Here is a 26,906-nt window from a genome sequence, read left to right on the forward strand (position 1 = left end):
ATTCGCGTGTAACCCGACTCCTCAGTTATTCGTAGTATTCTGTTCCTCTGTTACACATTCTCTCTCTCTCTCTCTCCCTCCCTCACACACATATTCTCTCTCTTTCTCTCACCTCTGGTCTTTTCTTGCCTTTCCCACTTTTCTTTTTTTTTTTTTTTTTTTTTTTTTTTTTATCTCAAAGCGCTACCATGGTAGGTACTTACCATTTCCCTTCTCGAACGTGAGTTGCACAGGCTACATAACACACGTTTCCTAGTAGGGTGATATTTTATTTATTCTCGACACTTGAACTTTGCATTAATTTTATTAACACGCACTGTTTGAAAGCACTACTGACGCAACACCAGGCATTATAAATATATGCATAATACGAGGATCGCCCGATATACTTTTCTCGGCACTCGCGACATTTTTTGTTTGTCGAATGACACGATTGCGTAGTTTACTCCAACTATCGACGCGATGTACTGTATTTACGTATAATATACGTATAAACGATCGCCCGATACTTTATTCGGCACTCCCGATGCTACAAGTTTACTCGGAAATTTATGCTTAAATTAATTCGAACGCAAGGAAAGAGCGATGAGACACGAAATTCTTACGATTGTAATATCGTATATAACTAGGTCATGTAAAAATATGATGTTGAGTTACATCGTATTTTTGCTCTGATTGTAGAGATTACAATATTAATCACAACGATGGACTGATTCCGTTCTTTTAACACTCACGATGACGCACGATTCCCGCGATAAATCCGCACTTTGACACAATAAAGTAGCACCTGTCATCCTGTCATTATAAATTACCATAAATCATAACCAACGCTGGACGAGCGCGAAACTACGAAATATCTTAACTTTTGATTTCGCTGTTCGATGGCGCTAACAGTCAGAGTCGAATTTCCCAGTGTTTGATTAACCAATCGGAACAAAGAAATCTTTCCTTCAGATTGGCCAATCAAACGATTCGGCTTTTAGCCAGGACGATTACCCTCGATACTTTTCTCGGCATCCCCGACATTTTTTTTTTTTTTTTTCGAATAATACGATTGCATAGTTTACTCCAAATTATCACACTATCGACGCAATATTTACGCATAAACGATCGCCCGATATATGTATTACAAGCTTACTGAAAAACGAAATTTACGCTTCAATCAATTCGAACACAAAGAGGGGGGAGAGACGCGATGAGACTCGCAACTTTTATGGCCGTAATATCCATATATAAGTAAGTTACGATGTCGAGTTACATCGTACTTTTATTCCGATTATAGAGATTACAATATTAATCACAACGACGGATTGATTCGGTTTCTTTAAAATCACACGATTCCCGCGATAAATCGGCACTTTGACACAGCACACGTGGCCCGGTAATTCCTGCATTAGTTGACTACCGTAAATCATAGACAACGCTAGACGAGCGCGACACTACTAACTATCTTAATTTTTAATTCCGCTATCCGATGGCGCTATCAATCAGAGTGGAATTTCCGAGTGTTTGATTAACCAATCGCAGCGCGAGATGACGGAATTGAAAATCAAGCCGATGGTGATTTTCGTTTACGCTAGGGGCATTGTATGTACATAAGAAAACAAGGTTTACCATTGCGCATCTCTAATTGGTCAACCACGTGCATAATTGCTTCGAATTTGTCAGTGGCATTTAGAGGCAGTCTCTGATTGGTCGACCACTGTGCTTTCACGTCAATGGTACATATAACTTGTGTTATCTTTACGTCATGGGTCTCTAGCATTCAAATTATCGCGATTGTTCGTGACGTCGTCATTAGTCGTCGGGATGCTTGTGTCATATATAATCGAAGAAACGGAATCGATTGACGACTGTGGTACCATAATTACGGTACGTACCTGGAAGTCACCTATTATTAGAATTACATATTATCTCGTCTGAATTATCAGTTTAAGGTATTGAGAATAAACATCGCCTGCGAGTAAAGGCATGGGAACTAGTAACGAACGCCGAGAAAATCATCATGGCTGACCGTTTTATTATGCGTATAATATATCGCATCGGTATATAGCGGATATAGATACAGGTATAAAAACGTTCGTAGATATGTATGTATATAGTCGCGAAATTTTTCGACACGTAAGGCGTTCTTGTGCGCAGTCGCTGTGTTTATATTCGAATGGTAAGATTTGAAAAAACGGCGGGAACGACTACGTCGCATTATTTTTCCAATTCCGGGGCACGATCGCATAAAGTAGCGTAAGTAATCCCAAACGCAATCATTATTAGATTATTCTACGATTATTAATGCGATTAGTTGATTCCTTCGATTATTTTGAAACGTCTATATATAAGCGTTTCAAGATATAATTGAAACAATCAATTTAATCTCATTAATAATCATAGGAAAGAATGTTAACTATTCGCTTAATATAATTGCATCTTGAATCGCCATTAACTACACTCGCGTAACAGAAAATCCGTGTATGATTAGAAATACGAATAGAAAATTATTCCAATTATTTACACATTATAAATATTTACTCCTTTAAACAAAGTTGTTATTAATTTCATATTTTAATATCTTCTACTAATTGTAAAGTAGAGCAACATAAAACGTTTCTCTTTCTCTCTCTCTCTCTCTCTCTCTGTAGTACATTCAAATATATATATTATAATTTAACAATAAATATATCAAATTTGTATGCATATATTGCTATTTATATATGTTGTATTTATTAATCATTACATTTAGTTATGTACATTTGATATTTAGTTAAATTTTCGGATGGAAATATACGCGATCGATAAGAGATAATTTATTATTTTCATACACATACACGCGTTTTTTTTCGCGGTTTATATTTCGAATTGTATAAGTATGTTTTTAATTTTTTTTAACTGCTACGTCGTTTTTACAAATTGTAAAAAAAGAGAATATTGCTATTTTAAGATATGATGGTACTTACAGTTTACAAAATGTATATATTATGTATATTTATAAACTCAAATATTCTAATAATATAATAATATTTCGTTAGAAGTAATGAATCAAATATAATAATAATAATATTTTGTTAGAAATAATGAATCAGTTATCATGAAAGTTTGTGCATCTTGAAAAAAAGACAGAGGGAGAAAAGAGAGAATCGAAAAAACGTTCATTTCCGTTCAACAAGTTAACACTTTTGTAGAAATTTGTGACCGCAATTACATTTATGAGTTATACAACTGATTCGTCCATGAAAAGCAGTTCCATCCTCAGAGTGATGTAGCATCGCACATTTTTCTCTCTCTCTTTTTTTCTCTTTTTCCTTCCTCTCTCTTCTTTTTCTCTCTATTTGAAACGATCGTTTTTCCAATCGCCTTTTTCTATTCCGTTTTTTTTTTCTATTCCGCAAAACATATTACACATCTCTAACTGGTTTTTACTTTGTGTGTGTGTTTCCGTGTTACCCGCTGTGTGCCACTGACAGATGGGGACCAAGTCTCGCCAGAGAAAGGTAATTTTCAAATTTTCATACTTTTTACGCAAGATTGCCTGCGCAATCAGTTCTTTTTTTTTTTCATCAACGTGCATGTCGGCATGCTGACATGATCGTTTTTCTCTTGTGAGTGGCATTTAATTCTCGACCCTACCATGTGTCTTAATTGTTTGCTCGGAAAATGTTTCTGTGAATTACATTTACAGTAGCAGGTAATAATAAAATTCCGAATAATATGATAGTTTTCAGCAGCATTGAAAAAAATTATGACGAGCACATGTTTTAAAACTTTTGAAAAAACTTTTTTATTTTGATATATGATTTAATTAATTAAATGCTTATTATATTATTATTTCTAGTTTCTGTGTAACTAAAATATTTTCTGCTGTGTACTATCATAATAACAGAATGTGTTACAATGTGTTAAAATTACGCAATTAATTTACAATTACCTAGTTTAAACATTTATAATTTTATCAATTACATAATTTGTTGATTTGCAAATATATATATATATATAGTTCAATTTTTAATGAAAATTAATAGATACAAAATGAATTTATATTAATTTGTTCGTATTTATTACAATTGAATATGCCACATATTTTCAAACATAAATAATTTAATTTTTTTTTTTTTGTAAATGCCACTAATGAACAATTCGTAATACAATGAGAAACTTGGATGTACTATAGATGGATTGAAATCTTATCAAATTTATGCACTTTCAGTCGCCTCTTCCGCGCGGGTATCCGCCCCCATCTTCGACGATGCTCTTCGATGACGACCCGGGCATTATGTCCGAGGTGGAAACCTCCAGTACGGGATTTCGACGAGGTGGCAAGCAAAGGAGCAGCTTGCCCGTTGTACGAACTCCCAGCAAAACTTTGGAGCGACCACTAGGTAATACACAAAACGTGCTTAAAATGTAAATAAATATAGATGGACAAAAAAATTATACATTTCTCAATATGTATAAAGTTTAATAGTAAAAATTGGACAAAAAATAACAATGTATTTATAAAATCTAAGTGATAAAAAATCAATTTCTTTTTGTGTATAAACTAGTATAAACTTATATTTAATTAAGTAAAGTCTTGAAAGAAAAAAAGATTATAATCATCTAGAATAGTTTTATTTCAGTTTTCAGATATCAATATCTGATAGTTGCCCTGTATATGTATATATATTTATATATCTAATATATATTTTACAAATTTTGAATTCATATTGCGACTTTACTGACAAACCAATGCATGCGGTTCCCTAGGACTGGTGTTCCTGCAGTACAGGAACGAGACGAAGAGGGCATTGCTACCGAACGAGATCACCAGTATAGACACGGTCAAGGCTCTTTTCGTTAGAAGTTTTCCGAAACAACTCACCATGGAATATCTGGACAGTCCCCACGTAAAAGTTTACATACATGATAGCAACAAGGACATGTTCTATGAACTCGAAGATCTAAGGTATAATATTTTTTCTGTGATTATTTATTTTCCCTTTTATTTAAATAATCAAATATTATTTTGAATAAAATATTTCTTATTGCTAAACATTTTTCCTTCTTGCTTTTTCTTGCATCAATAATTAAATAGAATTAAACATTTTAAATTCAATTATATAATAAAATTTATTAGATAAACATCATTCAATATTTTAAAGACGTTACAGTTTGCATTAATTAAATTTTTGTTATAATAAATAATAACTTTTAATAATGGCTAATTTCAATAAAGGAACGTTATTGCAACGTAACATAAAAATGACTGTAATTATTTTGATTTTTAGATCGCATTTGAGAGATATCAGGGATCGCAGTGTTCTGAGACTCTTTGAGAGCGCCGACGGAGTGACAGGAATGCCGGGACCCTTGGGAGTACCAGGAGGTGGCGGCGGTCTACCGCCCCATTGGGAAGATCAGAGCTACTTCAGCGAACCAGAATTCGACAGCGAATATCAGCATCAGCACATTCACAAGAGCAAGGTAAGTGCACGTTTATGAGACTCCGTTCTTATAATCCACAGCTTGCATATTTTCTTTTCTCGAAGAACGATCAGGTTTTTACTTGATAGAATTATTACATGGTATTGCGTTTGAAAAATGCTTATTCTTTTATTCCATTATATGAAATTCCATTATATGATTCCTGAGCTTATTCAGCAAATATATCTTTAAAAATTTTCGAATATTTAAAATTGATATATACGTGAACACGTATATACATATATATGTATGTAATGAATAATATTTCTCGCTCATCAGATATCTATAAACAGTTATAAAGAATATTCTTTGAATATTAAAATTCTTTTAAATATACAGATATCTCGATAATATTTTTTTCTGCGATGTATTTTATTACATTTTTTATTATCAATATTTTATTTCGTTGTAATGTAAAGAACTACACAATTAAAATTTTTTTTCCAAAGAAAACACGATATATATTTATAGACTTTGATATATTTAAATTATAATTGTTACATGCAAAATATTTCTTGAAAATATAAATTAAAATAATGCAAATGAAATCTCAGGATATAACAATAATAACTAATAATATTATTCTCAAAATAACAATAATAATTATTAATATGATATGGTACACGAGATACAGTTAGTAAAAAAAAAGCTGATAATATTAAGAAATATTATGTTTTATGAAAAATTAGTATATAGAGAATCATAAATGGAACATAATACAACGATTCATAAAAATTTATTCGGCATAGGTTACACGTGCGTAAAACATACAATATCAATAGGACTAAGTTTTGAGCTTAAGCGACCAAAGTAACGTCGTCGATCGATCAAGGCGTGAATTTCCGTTGCAATTAAATTCTTCTTTGTCTCGCCGAGGTCAATCGATCAGCACGAACTTTAAAACTGCGTGAAGCACTCTGTTAAGAATGATCGTTATTATTTATGATCAGTTTCTCGTATTTACAAGCTAATAACTATCATGACTAATATTGTTCTATTACGCCGACTACGTATAAATTTCCACTAGTAGAAATTTCTCCTAATTAAATTCTATTTATTATATATATATATATATATATATATATATATATATATATATATATATTTTTTTTTTTTACATATGAATTATCGAGACATTTACAAGCCTTGTTTCATTAGAAAAGTTTTCGGTCACATGTAACAATGCTAATAAAAATTTTAGTTATTTGTTAACCAATCTTTAAAAATTTTAAATTATTTTAGTTGATATTATTGTATATATTTAAATATTGCGCAAACAATTCTTCATTTTTGTACTTTTTTCATCAATACGATATTATCAATGTGATAGGTATTATTTATTAACACATTTCTTTTTCTATGAACAAAGATTATACAGTAATAATACTTTTTGTTACAATTGATCCAAAACTCATCATAATATTTGTAGAATCTTCATACAGTTAATAATTAAACGTCATATAGTTAATCGAATAGAAATTGCAAATAAATATGATCGGTAAGATATTGTCACGCACAAGTTTTTTCATGGCAGTGTTCTTGGCATCTTTAAATGTTCGTAAACGTGCCAACGCATAAGTTAGAGAAAAGTGATACGCTGCGTTATTAAGAAATGACGTATGAGAAAAGAATCTTCGAACAACGAAAAAAATCAGAAGACTCGAGTGACAAATATCTTCCCCTCGTAACGACTAAAGATACTCGGCAATCTAAGCATGGCGTGGGATACCTGGTAATGTTTCATCGGTCTTTCGTCGACCATTTAACAAAGCGCTATCATCGTTATCAGCGCGATCTTTCATAGACGCTCCCCTGAGAATTCACGCGAAATGTTCTTAAATGTCATTTTGTGCACTGACTCATCGTCGATGAAAATATTATTTTAGAACGCTTTACACGCCGGTATGGCTGGTATGTAAAACGCTCCGGAGTAAAGCTTCTTCGGCACTGTTCTCCAATCCATGACCAACGCCTTTTCGAACGGTTCCTCGGTGCAGCCATCGCAAATGTCCATCACTTGTCTGACCTCGTCTTCAGCGGGTTCCCGTTCATCCTCTTCTTCGTTCGTATCCTTCGTCAATTGCAACCCGAAACTCGTTAATCCGGTGAAGTAATCGTTGTCCAGACCCTGAGGAATAGAGTGTCCGTCGTCGAAGATCGACCCGTCACTCAGTTGCAACAGTTCTCGCTTCTTCTTCCTCTCGATTTCGCGTTTGCCTAGCTTCTTGTCATCCGTGACTTCTACCTTTGGCACGAAAGATACCTGAAAGTTGGAAAGTGGAACAAAACGTTACGTGCTATCGATTCAACATGTGTATATAAATAGAAATTTATATATATAAAGCATGTATATACTTATACAATATATTAATAATATATTAGTAATATTAATAATATTATTAATATATTAATAATAGGACTTGAATCTCTCTCTTTTTTTTCTCTTAAAACGATTTTCAGAAGAAATTCTTTAGATAAAAAAATGAGAAGATCAAAGTCAAATAATAATATTAAAAAATAATATAAATTATTAAGTAAATGTTATTCGTAACATAATATCAATTTTTTGAATTGTGAAAATTTACTTGAAAGTTCAAAAATTATTAAACACGCGGATCTTTTCAATACGAAAAATCTCAGGATTTTTGTGCAAGCAAGCATTTACTGATGTTAAATTATTTCCACTCTAATTCATTGTAACCTTATAATTTTCCACGCCAAGTAGGTCAGGAACTGAAGGAATTTACAATTTAATGCTTACTGCAGAAAATTGTTCTTACTTTTAGAGATGTTTACGAGCGAATAGATGTTTAAGGTAATATCTTCCAATTAAAACAAAGACGATATTAAAAGTAAAAGATATATAAATAAAACGAAATAAATATAAAATGCTAGAAATTGTACTATTAATGTCTTGGAACGTTTTCACTTTTAAATCGGATGTATAGAAAGTTAATTTCGATTAACTTGATTGTGCTTACCTTGTCATCAAAAATCTCAGTTTTCAAAGTTTTATCAATATCTCTTTTTGCAATTGACTTCTTCGATTCGGTCAAACTCGATATTACTGTTTCGTCCTTAATATTTCGCTTTTTCGAGATATTTCTTTCTCTTTTAAAGAGATTACGGTAGGGCCCGTCTGCGAAAATCGATGACTGTGACGGATTAACGAATTGTGTCTGTGAAGGAGGGAAGGCTGTCGAGAAAACATCGAGATTCAAGGGCGGAAGCGGTTGTGGGGGCGATTCCGGTGCCGGTGGTAATGCTGGATGACGAATGGTTAGGCCGTTTCGTACGATCTGAATCGGCGCTCCTGGATTGATCTTCACCTGGAACATTTGTTCGCACGCATGAAATATTCATGCTTGATCGAGCGTAGTGATACGTAGGAGGAAATGGGCGATTTAAATAACACGTTTGACGTACAAAAGTAAATAACACGTATGACGTGTTGTATGACGGCGAAGCGTCCGAACAAAGATATCGCATGAAAGTTCCAAGAAACATAAAGACCTTCTAATTTTTCATTTTTTTTACGTTTCATAGACGCTTCCGCATTGTTTATGGTGACGCTAATTAAGGAGCGGAGTAAGGTAATTAGCTTGATGACACGGTACACGCGCGCTCTCAGATGTAACAAAGTGAGAAAACATAATTGTACTTGTGTATTGATCTGTCCTCCCGTGAGGTAGGGATGCGGTGGCAAAGGTGGTCCGGTTACAGGTGTTTGCGTGGTCGTTCTCGGCATATTATTACTCGTATCATGTTCGTAATGATGAGCGTGATGGTGCTTGTGATCTTTGTGTGCCTTGCCCGCGGTCAGCGCTACGTTGTAGAGCTGCACCATTGTCAGTTCTCCTAAATAGCCACCGGAACCTGGGAAAGAATCTTTTTTATTATCATCTCATGACAAGATATAACGTTTCTTAAAGCAATAATAATTTCTACCTTACGTGTCTTAATTATAAGTAAATCGTACACTTGAAGTTTTAACTTTGACAGCACAAAAGAAATTTTTTATAGATTACATCTATATATATATATATATTTTTTTTTTAATTATATATGTAATAAAAATATATTGGAAAATTGATTTGACTAATTGAGAATGTTAAATATAAAAGAAATTTAAATATATTCAAATTAGACGAAAAAAAAATACATTGCTTTGAGACACACACATGAAAAAATTGTTCATGTTTAAATATGATATGTATATCGATAATTGGTCTGTTATTAAGAAGAAACAATAACATTTGTCTTTTTATTTAAAAATTAATAATATAATGTAAAAATGTTCTTACCCGATGGCGCGCCTTCACCCTCCAAGAAACCGCCGCCCAGTTGCCGTTGCTCTTGTCCGGAAATGGCAATTCCGCCGCCTTTGATAACATGCCCGACCAGCTGGAATAAGCACGGCAATGTAATTTTTTTTTTTTTACAAAATGGATGGGACAAAAAATCTAAAGAGTATTTTCCGATAATCGCCTTTTTAGACTAACAAGCGACACGTGCAATTAATCTGAAAATACAGTTTGACCTAACAGTGATTTAATCGATTGCTCGAGAAAAAACGCGAACATTAGCGATATAAACTACTGCCGTAAATAGAATATATAAAAGCTTTGGATTTTGCATTTTCTATGTGCGAATAGATTGCACATTCGCAGTCACGTGCGCCACGCTATATGAAAATCAGGGTGTCTACTCCCGGGAAAAAAGGAAAACCTGGAATTTTGAGGGATTTCTTTTGTATTTAAAAAATCAGAGAAATATTAGAAAAATTTCATGGAGTTTTATTGGGATTCAGAAAATTTTTTCAAAATTTCTCTTTTTGATGATTTTGCTAATTTTGATAATTTCATAATGGGAATAGTCAACCGTGTGTATAAATCTGGTGTCTCACTTCGTGAAAATTCATTGTTGAGAGATGATTTTATTTTCAATAGTTTTAGAATTTTTGATAGATTAAACAAATAATTGTGGCTATTAAATAAAAAAAAATGGCTCAAGACAAACTAGGACGCCAAATTTAGGACGCTGCTTACTTTGTCTGTTATGATTCTTTTTAGCATACTTTACCAGATTTTAAACGCTTGAAAATTCTACAATAGTTCTCTAAAAATGTTCTATGCATAAAAATTATTAGAAAATTAATTAAACAAATTAAATTATCCGATAAGTCGAATATATAAATACTGAGGCGAGACGCTCATATCTTCGCTCGTCTATAATAAATTAATTGTGCATATGTATGTACAGAAGACATCATTAATATTTTATTAATGCCAAATAAATTTATACATATACATATCAATTATCATTTATATATTTTGTATACATATATATAGAAAAATATGTTTCGATATGTGTATAAATTCAATGTATAAAGGTATTAATGACCCTTTCTGTACATAATATAAAGATAATAAATTATGTATTCTGTTGTTTGTTAATGATTATGTATTTATCAAAATATTTAGTTGCGATATTCCTTTGTAAAATATAATACTCGTATATAATATTCGTATATATAATGTATAATATGTTATTGAATAAAAATAAACTATTTGTTTAATTTGTGAAAAACTAAAATGATTAAAAATAAAACTAGGACTCTCAACAATTAATGAGTTTCAACGAAATGAAAATGTCAACCTATATACATACACCAGTGAGCCAGTCAAACAAATTATAATTATATATATATATTTTTTTTTTATTTATGTATTCAATATCTTAACGTAATATTGAATATAAAGTATCTATTCTTTGTAATTCTTAATTATTAGAAATGAAAATTTTGCAAGTGAAAAATGCTTATCTTATAAAAGTTATTCAGTTTTTTAGTACATTTACAAATCTAGCACTTGAAACTTAAGAAGCTCTGTTTTTCCTTCGTATGAATGAAAAACATTAGAAAATATATAAAATAACAAAATTTATTTTAGAAAAAGTTGTATTAAAAAATCTTAAAAATATTCTCTTTATTTGAAATTTTGAACAAAAAAAGTACCTGAAAAATCGGGAAATTTTTAGTGAATTTTTTTACAAGAGTTGTGTAGATACTCTGAAAAATTAAATTGGTTTCTGCGCTTTTTTTAGTTGAAAGTAACCTTGATATCCTCGTACGAGAATATCGCGATATATGGAATTCTATATTTTTCCATTTTCCATTTATTCTATTTCGTTGTCCATTCTTTTGCCATTTCGTTTCTGTTCAATGCAATCTGAATATAAGAGGCCATTGTTTGACAGCTCCTACAGAGCTGAACGGAGAGTGAATTATCTTCTTCTAATTGTGAATCTCGTATTTAAAATTGCCGACAACTGTAATTATTCTTGTTAATTATTATAACTATTATTTACCTAACGTTTCCATCAGTATAAAGGTCGTTCTCTTCTGAATATATAATTATGCTTGTTATTTTTCTTAATTATTATATGTTTCAAAGATATCGTCTTTATTGTGTGATATATGTATACGTGTTTACAAAAAAAATATATTCAATTAAATTTCTACAGTATTAATAGATTCGAAGTGAGAAATGAGCAGAATTTTATAAACAAATGCAAATCTCAAATATTGATACATTTTTCACGACACGTTGCATCTCTATAAATGTATTATATTATGCAGTTGAATAGGCAACTATGCAAGTATCGTCCAACCAAAAGCATACATTAAGTACAACAAAATCGCGATGACAGTGCACTCGACTTTCGGATGAGAAAGGCATGGCTAAATGCGACACATTCGAGAACGTGACTCGTGTGCAGAAAATGCCGGAAGCACGCTCGTTTAAGAAATTCCTGGCGCGTTTAACATAAACGATAATTGAGAGGACTGTAATGTGGGATTCTTATGCAATAACGCGATACTCTTGTATGAAACAAGGCATGCCTTCTCATGCCATGTACTCTCATGATTGTTTCCCTTTTTTTTCTCTAGTACGCAATTCGCACTAGACATTTGTGGAATGATAATAAATTATACCACGATATATGAAATCGCGTAATAAACGTAATACATTTTTCTAAGAATTTAATTCACGACAAATATTTTTACTTATACATAATTCAGAATTCTTGAGTTATTTCATATAATTTTGCAAGAAGAACATTCTATGTTTTTTAAAATATTCTCCATGATTTATTTGTGTGTGTGTGTGTGTGTGTGTGTGTGTGTGTGTGTGTGTGTGTGTGTGTGTGCGTGTGCGTGTGCGTGTGCGTGTGCGTGTGCGTGTGCGTGTGCGTGTGCGTGTGCGTGTGCGTGTGCGTGTGCGTGTGCGTGTGCGTGTGCGTGTGCGTGTGCGTGTGCGTGTGCGTGTGTGTGTGTGTGTCTAAAATATGTCAAACATGTACCAAATATTCCGCGAGATTTTCTTGCGTGAATTTTACATAATTTTATATGTAAAATTTGCTTTTTTACTTGCATGTCACGTATCATAAAATATGAATTTGTCCGTTAGTTATTTTGGAAGATTAAGTTTCTCAAAATTTCCACGTCCGTGGAAAAATTAAAAAAAAATTTTACAACATAAATACTTTAGCGGAAACGATGTATCAGGTATGACAATGTAATACGATTTTTTTATGTCAATATTTTTTTTATTATATTAGCACAGCTGTAATATATTATATTCATCATTTTAAACTTATTTTGAAATTAAACATACAATTAAAGTATTAATTAGAATAGTATATAAAAAATTATAAAGAAATATTAAATAAAATTGGAAAATTAATTACAAGCTAGAAGATTAATAGCTCGAAATTAATAACTAGTAGATATTTCTGTAGTAGTAGAGTCACATGTATGGTCAGACGCAGCTTTCATCAAAGAATAATCATTAGTAACGTATATTAAAGAAATCATTTTGCAACCGTTAATTGTCTTCACATTAATAAGTACATTTCGTGCGCGATAAAGTTTGAAATGTCATCGCCGTTGTTACATTCATATCACGTGAGTTAAACGTGTGCTACAATTAGCGAACTGTAATGATTACAGACATATTGCACATTCTGATGTATACGCTATTTTCAAAAGCTGTTAATCATTAGCTCTATTATTATTTAGATTTGTGTTGTATAAAAAAATATTAAAATAATGAATAATAATAATATGGTAACGAGAGATTTAATATTTAGAAAAGATATTAGCAGAGGAAATTGGATTAACTTACAAGTATTATTTATTACATTATTAAACTTTTTTTACGTACACCGTCTATTAAGTTAAATGTTTATTACTTTTTTATAATTTAGCATAATAATAATTTCGTAATTAATTCTCATTACGTTTCCGGAAATTTTTCTAGTATGAGTTTAAGTATCTTCTGAATTTTTCACGAAATATATTCGCTTTTTAATATCTTATACGCAGATCAAAAAGCACTAAAAATGCATATCATGCAAGAAGAAACTGAAAAAATGCGCATTTTAATTAAATGAATATTAATATCCTTATAGCTACATAAATGAGAGAACGATTATTTTAACTTTGAAAGAATGACAAAACACAAGGAAATGATTAGCGGCACGGTAATAAAGCTTAACTCGAACACGAGAAACATTCTTCTTTTATTTTATTTTTTTTTTTTTTATTATTAGTATGCCAAGGACGATGCGCTATGATTATATTTAGCATTGCACAAAAAGTGCAATATAAGAAATCACATTTCGTGCGAATTATATATCGTGACTTTATCGAATTGGCAATAATGTCGATGAGTTTGCAATGAATATTTTGAACAATTTTATTCGACGATTCTATCAAAATCTATCGTAAACGCGATAAATGACGAAGCAGTTAATCGTTTAATTTAAGATGAGTTTTATGTTAATACAATATTAATTTTAAAGACTTATTTCTATTAATTGTAAGTAAAATAGCGAAATGTTAAAAATGAGAAAAATTGAATTATTATTCGCTTTTCGTAAATTCCGAAATTCTTTATACGTCGATCTAATATCGAAGGATACGCAGTAGGGTGAAAGGAGCAACTAAAGTCATGCTTACCCTGTTGTTGAACCCGCGACCTACGCGCTCGTCGTTGACCCAGATCTGCCATTCCCCGGTATGACCGTTCCAGCTCTGGCAGGAGTGGTACCACTTGTTAAGTCTCAACGGATAATTCAATCTGTACAAGTTGTGACCGTTGACGTTAAGCATGTAGTACGAACTCCTCGCTGTGTTTGCGACCCACGACAGTATTCCTCGTGGTTGATCACCCACTGCAAGTCGAGGGTGAGAATTAACTCATATGCAAAAGAAAAAGGGAAAGACAAAGGATTCTCTCTGTTGTGCACAAGTAGAATAGATGTAACATTTCTATTACATCAACTGATGCAATTACTAATAGCAGATCTACAGTGCAAATTCTAACAGTTCCGCATTTCGGATGCTTACACATTAAAGCCGAGTAAGGATATACAAGAGCTTCTTGCATTTGTATTTTATAAATTGTGGAATTTAATAATAATTTAAAAATTAGATTGTTATCCTTATTTACTGTTTTAAAGTTATTTTTCCTTAATCTGAATATAAATAATTTTTTCTTAAATTTTTTCTTTACTTACTTTATAAAATGCATTTTAAAAACAGTTAATACATACAATTATTTTTTATTGATACTTTTCTATAAATTTTTTTATTTTTATAATCTACGCTTCCAGAATTATCTTGTTATATTATATAACAAATTTAAAGAGCTCTGTCACACTTTTAACTCGACATTTTATAAAGTTCCGCATTCGATCTTATTTATCGAGTTATAATATAAATCAATTTCTTAGTTATACAAAAGTTTTATTAAAAATAAATTTAATTTTTTTTGTGCGTTCTATTTTTATTAAAAAAAAAAAAAAAAAAAAAAAAAAAAAAAAAATCTTAAAAAATTACTTGTAGATTAATTGTCACGGTAATAGATACTTTTATTTTTTTATATACTATATGGTATATTTCTAGCACACCTATTGATTCGGGAAGCCGAGAGACGGTTTTTTTAGACACAAGCGAAGGGGAAGGGACTTATTGTCGGTGTATTTATGACACCGCGCATATCCGCCTATTGTCACGTTCGCCCGCGTCTACGGAAAAAAGAAAAGAACAACCTGTATGTGTATATGTGTGCGTGTGTGTCGGCAACTTTCTACACGGTACAAAAACTGCAAACCGCGCGGAACCTTTCTAAACTGCATATTGAAAACATTGCCGGACGACATCATTGTTCGCGCGTGAATAATAATGCACGGGCGTAAATCGATTCTTACATGACACGAGGGCTATGATGCATGACTATTACTTATGAAGCTAAACCACTAATCTGCAAGAAGGAAGATTGTTGTGTGGGAATCGATTACGCAAGAAGACCGAATAAGATTGTTATATATCTCTAGTTATATATGCGTTTATAATCGCATGGAATGCAAGAATTTAATAAGAGCATAAAACTCTAGTTCACACTCAACATAAAAACAATTATGTTATCATATAAAAACCTTATTATACTAGTCGCTATAACGGATTATAATAAATACATAAAAGCAGCAAATATATATAATTACAAATACAATACAATTAAATTTAAATATCACAAAAGTGATCAAAAAGATTGATATTGATATTTATATATTCATGTTTATATCAAATTATGAAAACAATCTCTGTGAGTAGAAAATGTTATTTTTGTAATCATTTTGGGCACATAATATTTTAACATAGTCAGAGAGTTTGTTTTAAAAAATAAATTGCACCGTATTATTTTTCGGATGTGCATGTATTTTAAAATATCATAGACACATTTGTTCGTTCATTTTTGCAAATGCTGACATTTAAATTCATCTAACTGTTTATTTGCAAGTTTGCTTATCTGCAATTTCCGTTGTGTTAGTAAACAATATATCAATTACTGTGAAACTGGGTCAACGGCAAATTAACGTGCAGCGTAAAATTCGTTAATCAAACATGCAGTTTGCCCTGTAATTTAAGACTGCAAGTTTATGCAGTGTTTTTGCAGCGGTAATGCAGAGTTTCCAATAAAAAAAAAAATTTTTCACTTATCTTTCTTCTTTATAATTATCACGCTTTAAACATAGATGAATGAGACTTTGTAATTAAACGATTATGTTTGCAAACTGATTATTTTCTTACTTACGCATTTTTATTTACGGATGTCATTACGGATTTCAAGATGCGCAAGGACTTTTTATTATCATTGTATGCCAAAGATTTTTATGCATGTTATTTAACAAGAATTTCTATACGTAAAAGTATTTTACGTAAAATAAATCTGATTTTAATAAAAGCTTATATTCAGATTGAATGAAATCATAAAACGGTAATTAATTGTTGATTTTCGTTAAGAAAATATTAATTTCAAATTGTAATCTGATATTTTTATTCTCTTGTATCGCCCATATAAAGACATAAAAGTGCATTGCAATTAATTCATAAAACAAATTATATTTTTAACATCATTACGCGATAACGTGCGGAACTTTAGGCAATAAATGTGGCGGACTTTCGCTTTCACATCCGATATTATTTCACAATGAGATACAAGGTGAAAGGAGAAAGAATTTCATTGCGCACTCACCTGCGTATGAGAACAGAGGGTGGTGGTTCGAATGATTGTAAAATTTCGTCCACATGCAGAGGGTGAACTCCTTCATGTTTGGCAGATCTGTCTTGTAATGAATGTACTATAACAGAATGAGAGATAGACCGTTAGATCGTGAATTTCGTGCCTATCGTGATTTAAATTGTCAATTCTCCCGGTATACAGACCGAAAATTAATGCGCTCCGTGTGATTTAATCACCGGATGCGCACTTCCGCGTATCACATCGGGCCTTACATTATTAATCGTTGGCATCGATCCCCGTGTGATATGATCTCTCACTAAAACGCACGTTAAAGTAAAGCTCGTCTGTGCGAACAAACGTTCTTTCGGATGCGATTGAACAGACGCAATCAAGTAATCTCGCAGAACGAGACAACAGCTGTTTTATGTGAATAATTAGAATTTGATAGGCATTTGAATTTAAATCTTTACTAAACGATCCGTCAAATAATATTGCCAAATCAAATAGATTAATGTTTTTCCAATGAGAAAATAATACGAAAACATATGTAAAAAGAGAAAGTGCTTTTTATCGCCACAAGCGTAATTTTATAAATATATATATATATATATTTTTTTAAATTTATGACACTAATAATTATTACATTTACGTACCGATTAATTAATTAATTATATCGATTGTTGACATAATAAATACCGGCTTTCCAATTGAATTTGCGTACGAAAACATTACTCTGGGATGTACACCAATATATAGTGATGAACAGTGTATACACTTGATGCTTTAGGGAATGTAAATTGTCTCCTACGGATCGTGATGTAATAATAGACATTTACGTTTATCGCGTTTATTGTACTGCTATTCTAATTGTAAGTATTAATCTCTCTATATATAAAATATTAATATTATAAACACGAACGAAATATCCTAATTATGAAAGAGATTATAGAATATTAAAATGTTTACTTTTAGTGTATTTTTTTTAGAATAAGAAAAATTGAAATATTAAATTAAAAAATTGGGAAACTATTCTGTATCGTTACAAAAATATCATATTTTAATCCAAAACATTATATTTTTTAGTTTCTTTTGTTTTTTTTTATTTATTTATATTTTGATTTTTTTTTTCTATTATTGAACGATTTTGCAAAATTTTTGGTTTGTGTCATTTTTTAAACAAAATTGCAATAGAGCACCGAAATTATATTTTTACAAGTTTTATGAGAGATATTTTTTTTTTGTTTTTTGTTTTTTTCGCATGTCTACTTTATTGCCAAAGAAACATTTATCTTATTACAGTTCCACCTTTCATAATGTGTTTTAAATGCAAACTTTTTTCACTACCTTTTTCTTTGAATGTCACTATTATTCGCGAAAAATGTTTAACACGGAAATCCTAAATCCCGTTAAAAGCCAACGCAAGCGTGACTCGACACGCAGAGAGAAACACCCGTGAGTCTGCATACTTTTTCTACAGTGATTGCATGAATTCACGGTTAATCGATTACGTGGTGCGTTATTGACACTAGAGAGGCATAATTTCTTGCGTGCGTAATTTCTCTGACAGGAACCCTGTATAGAGAGCGGATTTCGCCAAAAGCAGGGGCCGCAAAATCGCGGTGGCTACGACTGCGGTCGAGATTGCCCGTCGCAATTCCTTTTACGGTCGTCAATTCACATAAACTTGCCGTTCACGATACTAAGTACTATAGAAATACGCGCGTCAACGCGCATTACACTCGTCGGATAAGGACTTGACAGGTAATGTTTCAACCGACCTCTAAAAGGGGACCTCGTAAATTTGACGAGCAGGATGAAATATTCAATCGCGTACATCCAGTGAGACGCGCGTTCGCTCAATTTCCTTGCATGTGTTTGCATTAAAGTGATTTGTATCAGCGATTTATATAACTTATCGACATGCCAAGCTGCAACATCACACTATCATTTATACGTATGCCTGTATCTCTCTCTATCTCTTTCCCTCTCTTGTTTTTGCAAAAACTTTACAGATTGAAAAATGTATTCTTTTTAAAAATCAATCTTTCATCTTTGTATGTTAATTTATTCAAATGAATATTTCTCATTAGAAATTTACTCGGAAAAAAAAAAAAAAAAAAAAAAAAAAAACTACGTAAAACAATCTGTCTTGAGATAGCAATCTCGTGATTAAGCATACGCGCTATACTTGCTGTGGGAAGTACAGCGCGTACAAAAATCAATTGCACTCCTGTGTATTTAAGCGGATTACCATTTTTAGCGAAAATACCTGTCGACTCCTAACGTAATTTCCGTTTTCTCCGCGTGATTAATTCGTTAAAATCGCTTTTCCACAAATTTGTCTCGACGACCGAGCTTCTTAATATCCCGGCTGACATTATCGACCGTCATGAAAGCGTTGCAAGAAAATAATTGCATGTAACGATCGTAGAAAGTCATGCAACAGACAGGCCACCTTTGTTCTGTTGGCGGATCCTCTCATTTACGATCGACAATTTCGCGACAGCATCTTTTTCCTTATTGTATTCGCAGCTGCGCAATCATCGTCAGCTCTCCTACGTCCAGTCTAAATGATCTTTCGATGATATTACTTGGCACGGATTTTGATGAACAGAGAAAATGTGCTATCCGTCTTGTTCGCTTTCCATCGCGTTCAATTTTACCATGCCGATCGCATCGATAGATTACTCTTTACGAGAAATGCAATTATGAATTGCGCGAAAGTTTAATCTAGTTTTATATTTTTGCCCGTTTCTCTCACACTTGTGAATCGCGCGCTATCTTTTGGTGAATTAAAAAAAAAGAAAGTATTTTTTTATTAGATTATTATCCTAAAGAGACTATAATTGAATTTTTAAACAGAAACCTACGCGGTTTTGCACGTGCGGAAAGTTTTTACACGTACAGTTATATCGGCGAAGGCTGTTAAAATTGCCGTTCTAAATAAACCGGAATAGTTTAACTTCCTTTCTCTTTAAATTAAGTCTATTACTTGCAATGTGGAAGATGGTGAAGTTAAAGTGTCAAGTTTACGTTGAGTAAAATTACTTTCTTCAAATTCATTGTGTAATCACAACCTGAATGTTAATTGACTGAATTGTAAAACTGCGATACCGCAATATTATTTATAATTTATATTTATTAAAAAAAAAATTATTTCTTAATATCTCTGAGAATTTAAAGTATTCTTTAAATTTATAATATACAACTATTATTAGTATTTAAATAGTTGAAGATTTTAATCATTATTATAAAATTATTAAACATATGTGTGTACAAAGTTATAAATAATAATTTTTCGTTGCTGTGGAAAGTAATTTATCTTCGCTCACTTCCGCTAATCATCTCTCTCCATGATCTTATGATTTATTTCCCGGCTGTTATAAAAAAAAAACTACCGAGGAATGTTGCCGCTGCTCTATCAGATGAGCAAATAATTTACTTAAAACGTTCGCTTTCTCGAATGTAAATTTACGGTTAAAAACAAAAAAAAACGCTCTCTTGTTTGATCTTTAACGAACCTTGCCAAATACAGATAGCAGCAAACTAAGTGTATCAATTAAGAAATAGATGTAACGATTTCGCCGTTTCGGATCAGGGCGATCGGTAAGCGATTCAAGACTCGTTTCGAGATTGCGCCCGCAGGGATTTGGTATCTCGAGAGAGTGTTTTCTCCTACTTTCCTTGTCATTTCGCTTGCACCGCGAATCCTCCTGGTCAGTGCAATGCCAATGCTCTCTCTTTCTTTTTCTTTCCTTCTCTCTCTCTCTCTCTCTCTCTTGAGCGTAAAATGCGCTTCACGTAGTATATGAATGGCGAAATTCCGTTAGCGTTAGTCGCACGCGAGACGCGGATCAGGAAGAGTATAACCATCGTGCCGCGGAAATTGCTACAAATTCTTGCAATTTATTTAACAGGAACTTACATTTTGTTGTAAGATATTTTCTTAATAATCAGAGCTTGAAATTTATCGACGAATCCGTTAATAAGATTTATTAATTTGTAATATTTCTCTGAGAATATATTGCCTTCTTTGTATAATATTGTACAATTTTTTTATTAATTGATATTAAAATTTTTAGGATACGTTATCTTTATTCATATACATCCATATCCAATAATATATATACGCTACAAATATTTAATCGAAAATTTATAATGACAAAATCACACCTTACAAATTGTTCTGTATATCAGATCCGAAATTGTACCATAATTAGCATCGCGTTGCCAATTACATTATATATATAATCGCTATCTATAGAGCAATTTGTATTCGGCAATAGCGACTGTAATCCACATTTATATATACAATAATATCGATTTCGCGAAGCTAGAACAAACATTGTTCTACATCTAGGAAAATATTTTGCAAATGACTTTATTATATTTATTGACCGTTTATTAATCATCGTGATTATTCTCATCTTGCATATACGTATATGATAATACATTTGCCACATGTACAATTTTAATGTATGAGTCGAAATGTCTCACATTTTGTTATACGATGTAAACGATTCTTTTTTTATACCTATTGACGTTGGTTGCTTTAATAGTAAGTTATTAATTAGCGAATATTTTATTTGACCGGAATATTAATTAATTGTGATATGTCTCTGATTTTCTTATAATATTCTCACAAGATTTTTTTAAACTCTTCTTTTATTAAAACACTTTGACTTATCGATAGAATAACTACATAAATAAAAAATCCATCGTTACTTTCGGTAAACTACCTACCTCAAAATATAGCTGCTGTGTCATGGCGATCTTGTAAAGAGAACATTTCTCTTGATCGTGCGGCTGCAGTAGATGATGCGAGTTGTCCACGTCGTAGAGCGTCTGCGTAGGTCCATTTTCGAAAATCGATGCTTCCTGATGCAATATACCTGCGCCGACAGGCGCATTATGAGGCGGCAGGACCGGTCTCCAGGACGACGAGATCGCCTGCGCCACGCATGAAAACGCAATGAAAGTAGCGTACGCGATCGACGTCATCTTCGAGCGGCTCGTTTCTCTCGAGCTACCTGCAACTTGACAGATCAAACTTTTACATTATTTTTATTATTAAACTCAATAATTTTGCAAATTGTATATAAATTCTTTGCGATCCAAGATCTAATGTGTTTGTCCATCTTGTTTTATTTAAAAGTAATAAATCCAAATAAATTTGACGCATGTTTAATTTATACAAAATTCTTCCGTTATTATTTTTTCATTAAAAAAACTTCTACGCGCATGGCACTTAAGTTAAAAAGAAATAAGTCTACGATATATAATTTCTTCGAGTATTTTTGACAAACATTTACATTATCGATTTCTCTGCTACGCAAATCCGCACAAATAAATTGCAATTCATGCTTGTGGTATCAGCATATTACACAGCCAAAACGAATTCCTTTGCTCGATTCATTATAATCACGGGTTTATGACTGCTCGATATTACACTGGATGTGGGGAAACAAATCCCGGGAAAGTATGATACATCGAATCGGATTCCGATGGAACGTAGTCCACATCGTTGTCTACTTCGCTGGATACAATGTAGTGTAGAAAAAAAAAAAAAAAAAAAAAAAAAATAAGACACGCACGCAACATCGTCGTTTCGTTGCGAAATTTAATTCAGGCGAGCGTAACGAATGTTGTGAACCGCTTAAGAATGCAAGACTCGCGACGATAGTATCGCTATTTTTTTTCATACTGTTTGTGCACTATGTGGAATATGCGATATTTTTATCTCGCTATGTCGAGCGTCTTCGAGATGCCGTGATATAGGACTTGCTAAACGGTCTCGTAGTGAGATTAGATCTAGATACAGAAGTAGATACTGCAGCTAAATACTTTGTGCATTTTTTCTTCGCATATCTTGATAATTACATAATTTGTATCTACTAATCTATGTTCTTGAACTTAATAATTTTATTAATAATAATTAATATTAAATATTTTATTAATAATAATTAATTTCCAAAATTACAACAGAATTTCGACAAGACATTTTCTAATTACTAATATTTATTTATAGTTTTAATTTGATCCTGCTTTATTTATAATTACTCATTTTAATTTTTAATTAAATATGTTTCTACATTATCTTTAACAACAATGTATGTATGTACATGTAAATACAAACACTCGGTTTTGTTTTTCATATTTATAAAAATAGATATTTCAAGACGCTTCGATATCGGAACATTTTCTGCCATGTTCTATTACGTAATGTATATCTGTCTCACGCTTGTAAAGTCGAGGGAAACGGCAGTTTGTTCAACAGAAAACGTGAAATTTGCATCGGGTTAAGAAACAACGGCAGTTGATTTTACGATTGATACAAATCGTCGTTTATTAAAGCTTGTTATTTCTCGTGGTGATCCGCCAACGGATGCATTTAATTGCGCTAATAATTTTCTAATTATGAATCGCTATTGCTTGAGAATATACTTTTGGATTTTAAGCTGTCAAGAATTGCATCTAGAAATTAAATTAAAGTTCACTTTTCGCTTAGAATAAAAAGTAATCAACTGTCATCTTATTATAAATATACATCTATATAGTTTAGTCTTTAATTTTAAAATAGATGAAAATTGTAGATGGAAAAAAAATTACTTATAAAAAAAAAATTTATTAATCTTTGATATTATATAAAATATTCTAGTGCAAGAATGTCAGTGACAAATTTTATATATATTAATCATTGTGAAAACGCGCGTGAAAAAGTTTTTTTTACTTGTTTAACATCATCGAATGAAATTGGACGCGAAACGTCCAAAGTTTTATGCTTCGCTTCGGTTGTAAGCGGAACCGTTACGACTGAACCCAGATACGTCAAACGGCAGTACTAACGGAACCGAAACGCGGTAATGAAGCAAAACATAATTAACGACAAGATTAGCTTCCTGCATCGGAAGATGTACACATCCGGCATAGAAAATATACTCCCACATTTAAAATAATTATGCTTATATATAAAATGTGAGAAACTTAAAATGATATGAAATTGAAAATTGAAGTGAAACTAATTGTAAATAGAGTATATCAAGATTTTTACGTGAATGTCTTTCAAATTAATATAATAAAAAGTCTATTTGATGTTGAGAAAAATATTAATAAAGCACGTAATAAAACAATTATTATTTGATAGGAATTCATCCCTTTGTATCATTGTCTTTTTACTGCTTACGTTAGCTGTAAAGTATCATTCTCATCAACAAAGTCATTAAATGCAACTTTTCACTTTGTCATAAGAGCTTCTGATGTATTTTGTGTAGAATGTAGATTGCAGTTACTTTGTAACACTATCATGATCAAACAACAGTGAAAGCTATCAAAGCAAAAATTAAAATGCAGTGTCCTGAATATTCCGGCAACATTGAAACGACTATACCCTTTTTGCATGAATCATGCCAATCTTCTGCCAGATTTATATGACATCAAATGTATATAAATTTCTTCTTTATAAAAGAAACGATGCGAAACATATAGCGATATTGTGAGATTGTTATTATAAAATTATTACTTTTAGCTAATATACTATATAGAAAAAAAGAAAAAGAGAGAGAGAGAGAGAGAGAAAGAGAGAGTTTGCTGACTTAAAAATTTATAAATAAACATTTTTCATTATTATTATTCGTATAAAAAATTTTTCTTCATAAAATGATACTTTTTTGATTGCTCATGTTTTCACCAAAAAAAAAAGTGAAATCAAACTTATTTATAACATCATGTTTATCGCACACTAGATTAACGCTTAAACAAACCACAAAAGAAATAATATATAAAAATTAAAAATATTGTATTTATAGGGCTTTGATGTGTTTCGTAGTGATTTACAAGATTTTAATGTATGTATAAAGTTACCCATACACTACAACTTACCACAATTTAATCAAATAAAATCAATTGCTCGAGACACTTTCATAAAAAGTCACAAGTTCTATGTAAGAAACAATATTTTTTTCAAGCGCTTGTAAGCACCATGAACGATCAAAAACACACGATAAGATCCGCGTAAAGGTAATGTCCCTTTTAAGAAACGCGAGATTAATTTTTGCACGTAAAACTCACCCAGATGTAATGATCAGCGAGTTCTGCAGAATGGAGGGAGATAGATCCTCGCGGTCGTAGAACGGAAAGGTAACTGCCCGCTCGTTGAGCTCGTAAGCTCGCAAGAGGCGCACACCTTTCCTCTACTTGGTTGTTTGATACACCTTTTGCCTCGTTTGAGCCTCTTGTCTCGCTCTTTCCCAACGTAGTCAGACGTCATCCCGATTATTCCTTCGTCCATTGGCATATGAAAAGTGCAAATTATGCATAAATTAGTTAAATCAATTTTTAATGCTCAGAGGAAAGGGCTTCCGGATGGATGCCACGTGTGAATTTTTAATCATTTGTTTTTATTTTGCTAAAATTTCGTGAATGTTAGGGACATAGTATGGTTAGTCACATGTCCGATTCTTGGAGCTTGTGTTTGCATCTGCATCTTTTGACACGTGAAAAAATGCAACAATAATACATAAATACAATAATTATTAATTAAAAGAACTTACTACTATTATCTTTAATCTATCAAGATTATGATATCTTAAATCTGCGATATTTATTCACGCTTTACATTTGCTAAATGATGTGCGATTTTATGCTGTTTAACTTTACAATTAGTTATCTTTATTATCTGTAATTTAAAATATCTTATATCTCTCTTTCTACCATACATACGTAAGAATGTAGAAGCTGATTGAAATAAATATTGGCTCACTTGGCCTTCAGGCTAAGTGCACGTTGATGCAATAAGTATGCAAGTATAATTTGATATAACATAACACAGCTTGACATTTGTTATATTTATAGCTAATATTGTCGCTATTTCCTTGTAATTATTTAATTTTATTGTACAGATTTATAGAATTGAATTTATTTCGATTATCTAATATACACTTTTAACGTACAATTAAAACTCCGAAATTAAATGATTATTTAAAATATAAATGCACACGTAAATTTCGCCGCAATATAAAAGTTTCTGCAATTTTATATATAAGAAATTATAATTATTTATATATTCGAAAAAAAGAAATATTCTATAAATCTAAGAATTTATTTTTCCAAGGAAAGCTTATAAAATTTTTTAATGTGTTGCAGACACACGTGCTTTTTCAAGATAAATAAATATATGTTGATGCTTTTTGTTTTAAAAAATTCATCAAATTGTATAATAATAATTTTTTTTGTATATTGTGACGAAACAATTATGTTAACACATATATATTACTGTACTATTTTTAAATAATTGGTTAAAATTTAGATACATTTATAAGAGACACAAACACATTTCTCTTTGCTTTTACTTTCTCCGATATTTTACATACATGTTACGTATATATGTTACGTGGCGTGTAATTGTCAAATCTAATCGGGATGAGATCGAGTTTTGTTACAACAAACTCGCATGTCATGTAAATTTCAGTCGAAGAGATAATAACGCAGATAGCAGTGCTTGCACTGGCAGTGTACAGTTTATTGAATCCGTTGAAATGACATCGATCAATATGCGTATTATGTGTCACCAATCCTTCTGCTATCGAGGTTTATCGAGTTATTTCCATATTCGCGATTGATTGCCGGAAGCCTTTATAGCGTCGTTTATTCGCGAAACTAAAAGACGCTTCAACGCGCAGGCGACTACCTGAATAATTTCGCATAATCGGAAATGACAGCGAATGTACACATCGGCCAATAATTTGCATACGTACTTGGTTGACGAGCGTAACATCGGATAATCAATAGATTGAGCAATAAATTTCTTAACGAAGTCAACTTCTTCTTCGCGAATATGGATGACAACTTAATTTCCAATCTGAA

At 31.8% G+C, this 26,906-nt stretch overlaps 2 protein-coding genes and 1 long non-coding RNA gene across 31 annotated transcripts in view; 1 reads left to right on the top strand and 2 right to left on the bottom strand.

Moving 5' to 3' along the window:
• Window positions 1-1,426, bottom strand: part of LOC140673235 (uncharacterized) — a 109,460-nt gene extending 108,034 nt beyond the window's left edge. The window contains exons 1-2 of one of the 2 annotated variants that reach the window (XR_012048026.1): window positions 1,156-1,426; window positions 204-887 (exon numbers count right to left, since the gene is read on the bottom strand). This is a non-coding gene — a long non-coding RNA (uncharacterized lncRNA). Of the gene's footprint in view, window positions 1-203 lie in introns of both variants that reach the window. The other variant, XR_012048025.1, reaches the window with a different exon arrangement.
• The window catches only part of LOC140673222 (uncharacterized), a 199,054-nt gene that overhangs the window by 112,397 nt on the left and 59,751 nt on the right, over window positions 1-26,906 (top strand). For 22 of the 27 annotated variants that reach the window (XM_072905984.1, XM_072905986.1, XM_072906006.1 and 19 more), the window contains exons 5-8: window positions 3,459-3,485; window positions 4,199-4,370; window positions 4,726-4,936; window positions 5,259-5,454. In XM_072905984.1, the coding sequence (XP_072762085.1) occupies window positions 3,459-3,485; window positions 4,199-4,370; window positions 4,726-4,936; window positions 5,259-5,454 (606 nt within the window). The remainder of the gene's footprint in view (window positions 1-3,458; window positions 3,486-4,198; window positions 4,371-4,725; window positions 4,937-5,258; window positions 5,455-26,906) is intronic. The other 5 variants (XM_072906011.1, XM_072905988.1, XM_072906010.1 and 2 more) reach the window with 2 other exon arrangements.
• B6 (pentraxin-related protein b6) lies at window positions 6,892-25,215 on the bottom strand. 2 transcript variants are annotated; one of them, XM_072906028.1, is made up of 8 exons: window positions 25,113-25,215; window positions 21,789-22,075; window positions 17,058-17,163; window positions 14,480-14,694; window positions 9,759-9,858; window positions 9,116-9,330; window positions 8,436-8,783; window positions 6,892-7,717 (listed from the first exon to the last, which is right to left on the bottom strand). In XM_072906028.1, the coding sequence occupies exons 2-8, from the start codon at window positions 22,044-22,046 to the stop codon at window positions 7,337-7,339; spliced, it is 1,623 nt and encodes a 540-aa protein (XP_072762129.1). In that variant the 5' UTR covers window positions 22,047-22,075; window positions 25,113-25,215; the 3' UTR covers window positions 6,892-7,336. The 2 variants fall into 2 exon arrangements, with proteins under 2 accessions (XP_072762129.1, XP_072762130.1); XM_072906029.1 differs by having other exon boundaries at window positions 21,789-22,081; window positions 25,113-25,186.

This window comes from Anoplolepis gracilipes, chromosome 14 (genome assembly GCF_047496725.1).
Source record: "Anoplolepis gracilipes chromosome 14, ASM4749672v1, whole genome shotgun sequence".
NCBI lineage: Eukaryota > Metazoa > Arthropoda > Insecta > Hymenoptera > Formicidae > Anoplolepis > Anoplolepis gracilipes.

What these genes read in the sequence shown, in the direction of transcription:
- B6 (XM_072906028.1), bottom strand. Translation starts at nt 22,046, where the DNA reads ATGACGTCGATCGCGTACGCTACTTTCATTGCGTTTTCATGCGTGGCG. An exon ending in CCCTCTGTTCTCATACGCAG is followed by an intron (nt 14,695 to 17,057) that starts GTGAGTGCGCAA and finishes CTCGACTTGCAG; the next exon opens with TGGGTGATCAACCACGAGGA. An exon ending in GAGGACAGATCAATACACAA is followed by an intron (nt 8,784 to 9,115) that starts GTACAATTATGT and finishes CAAATGTTCCAG; the next exon opens with GTGAAGATCAATCCAGGAGC.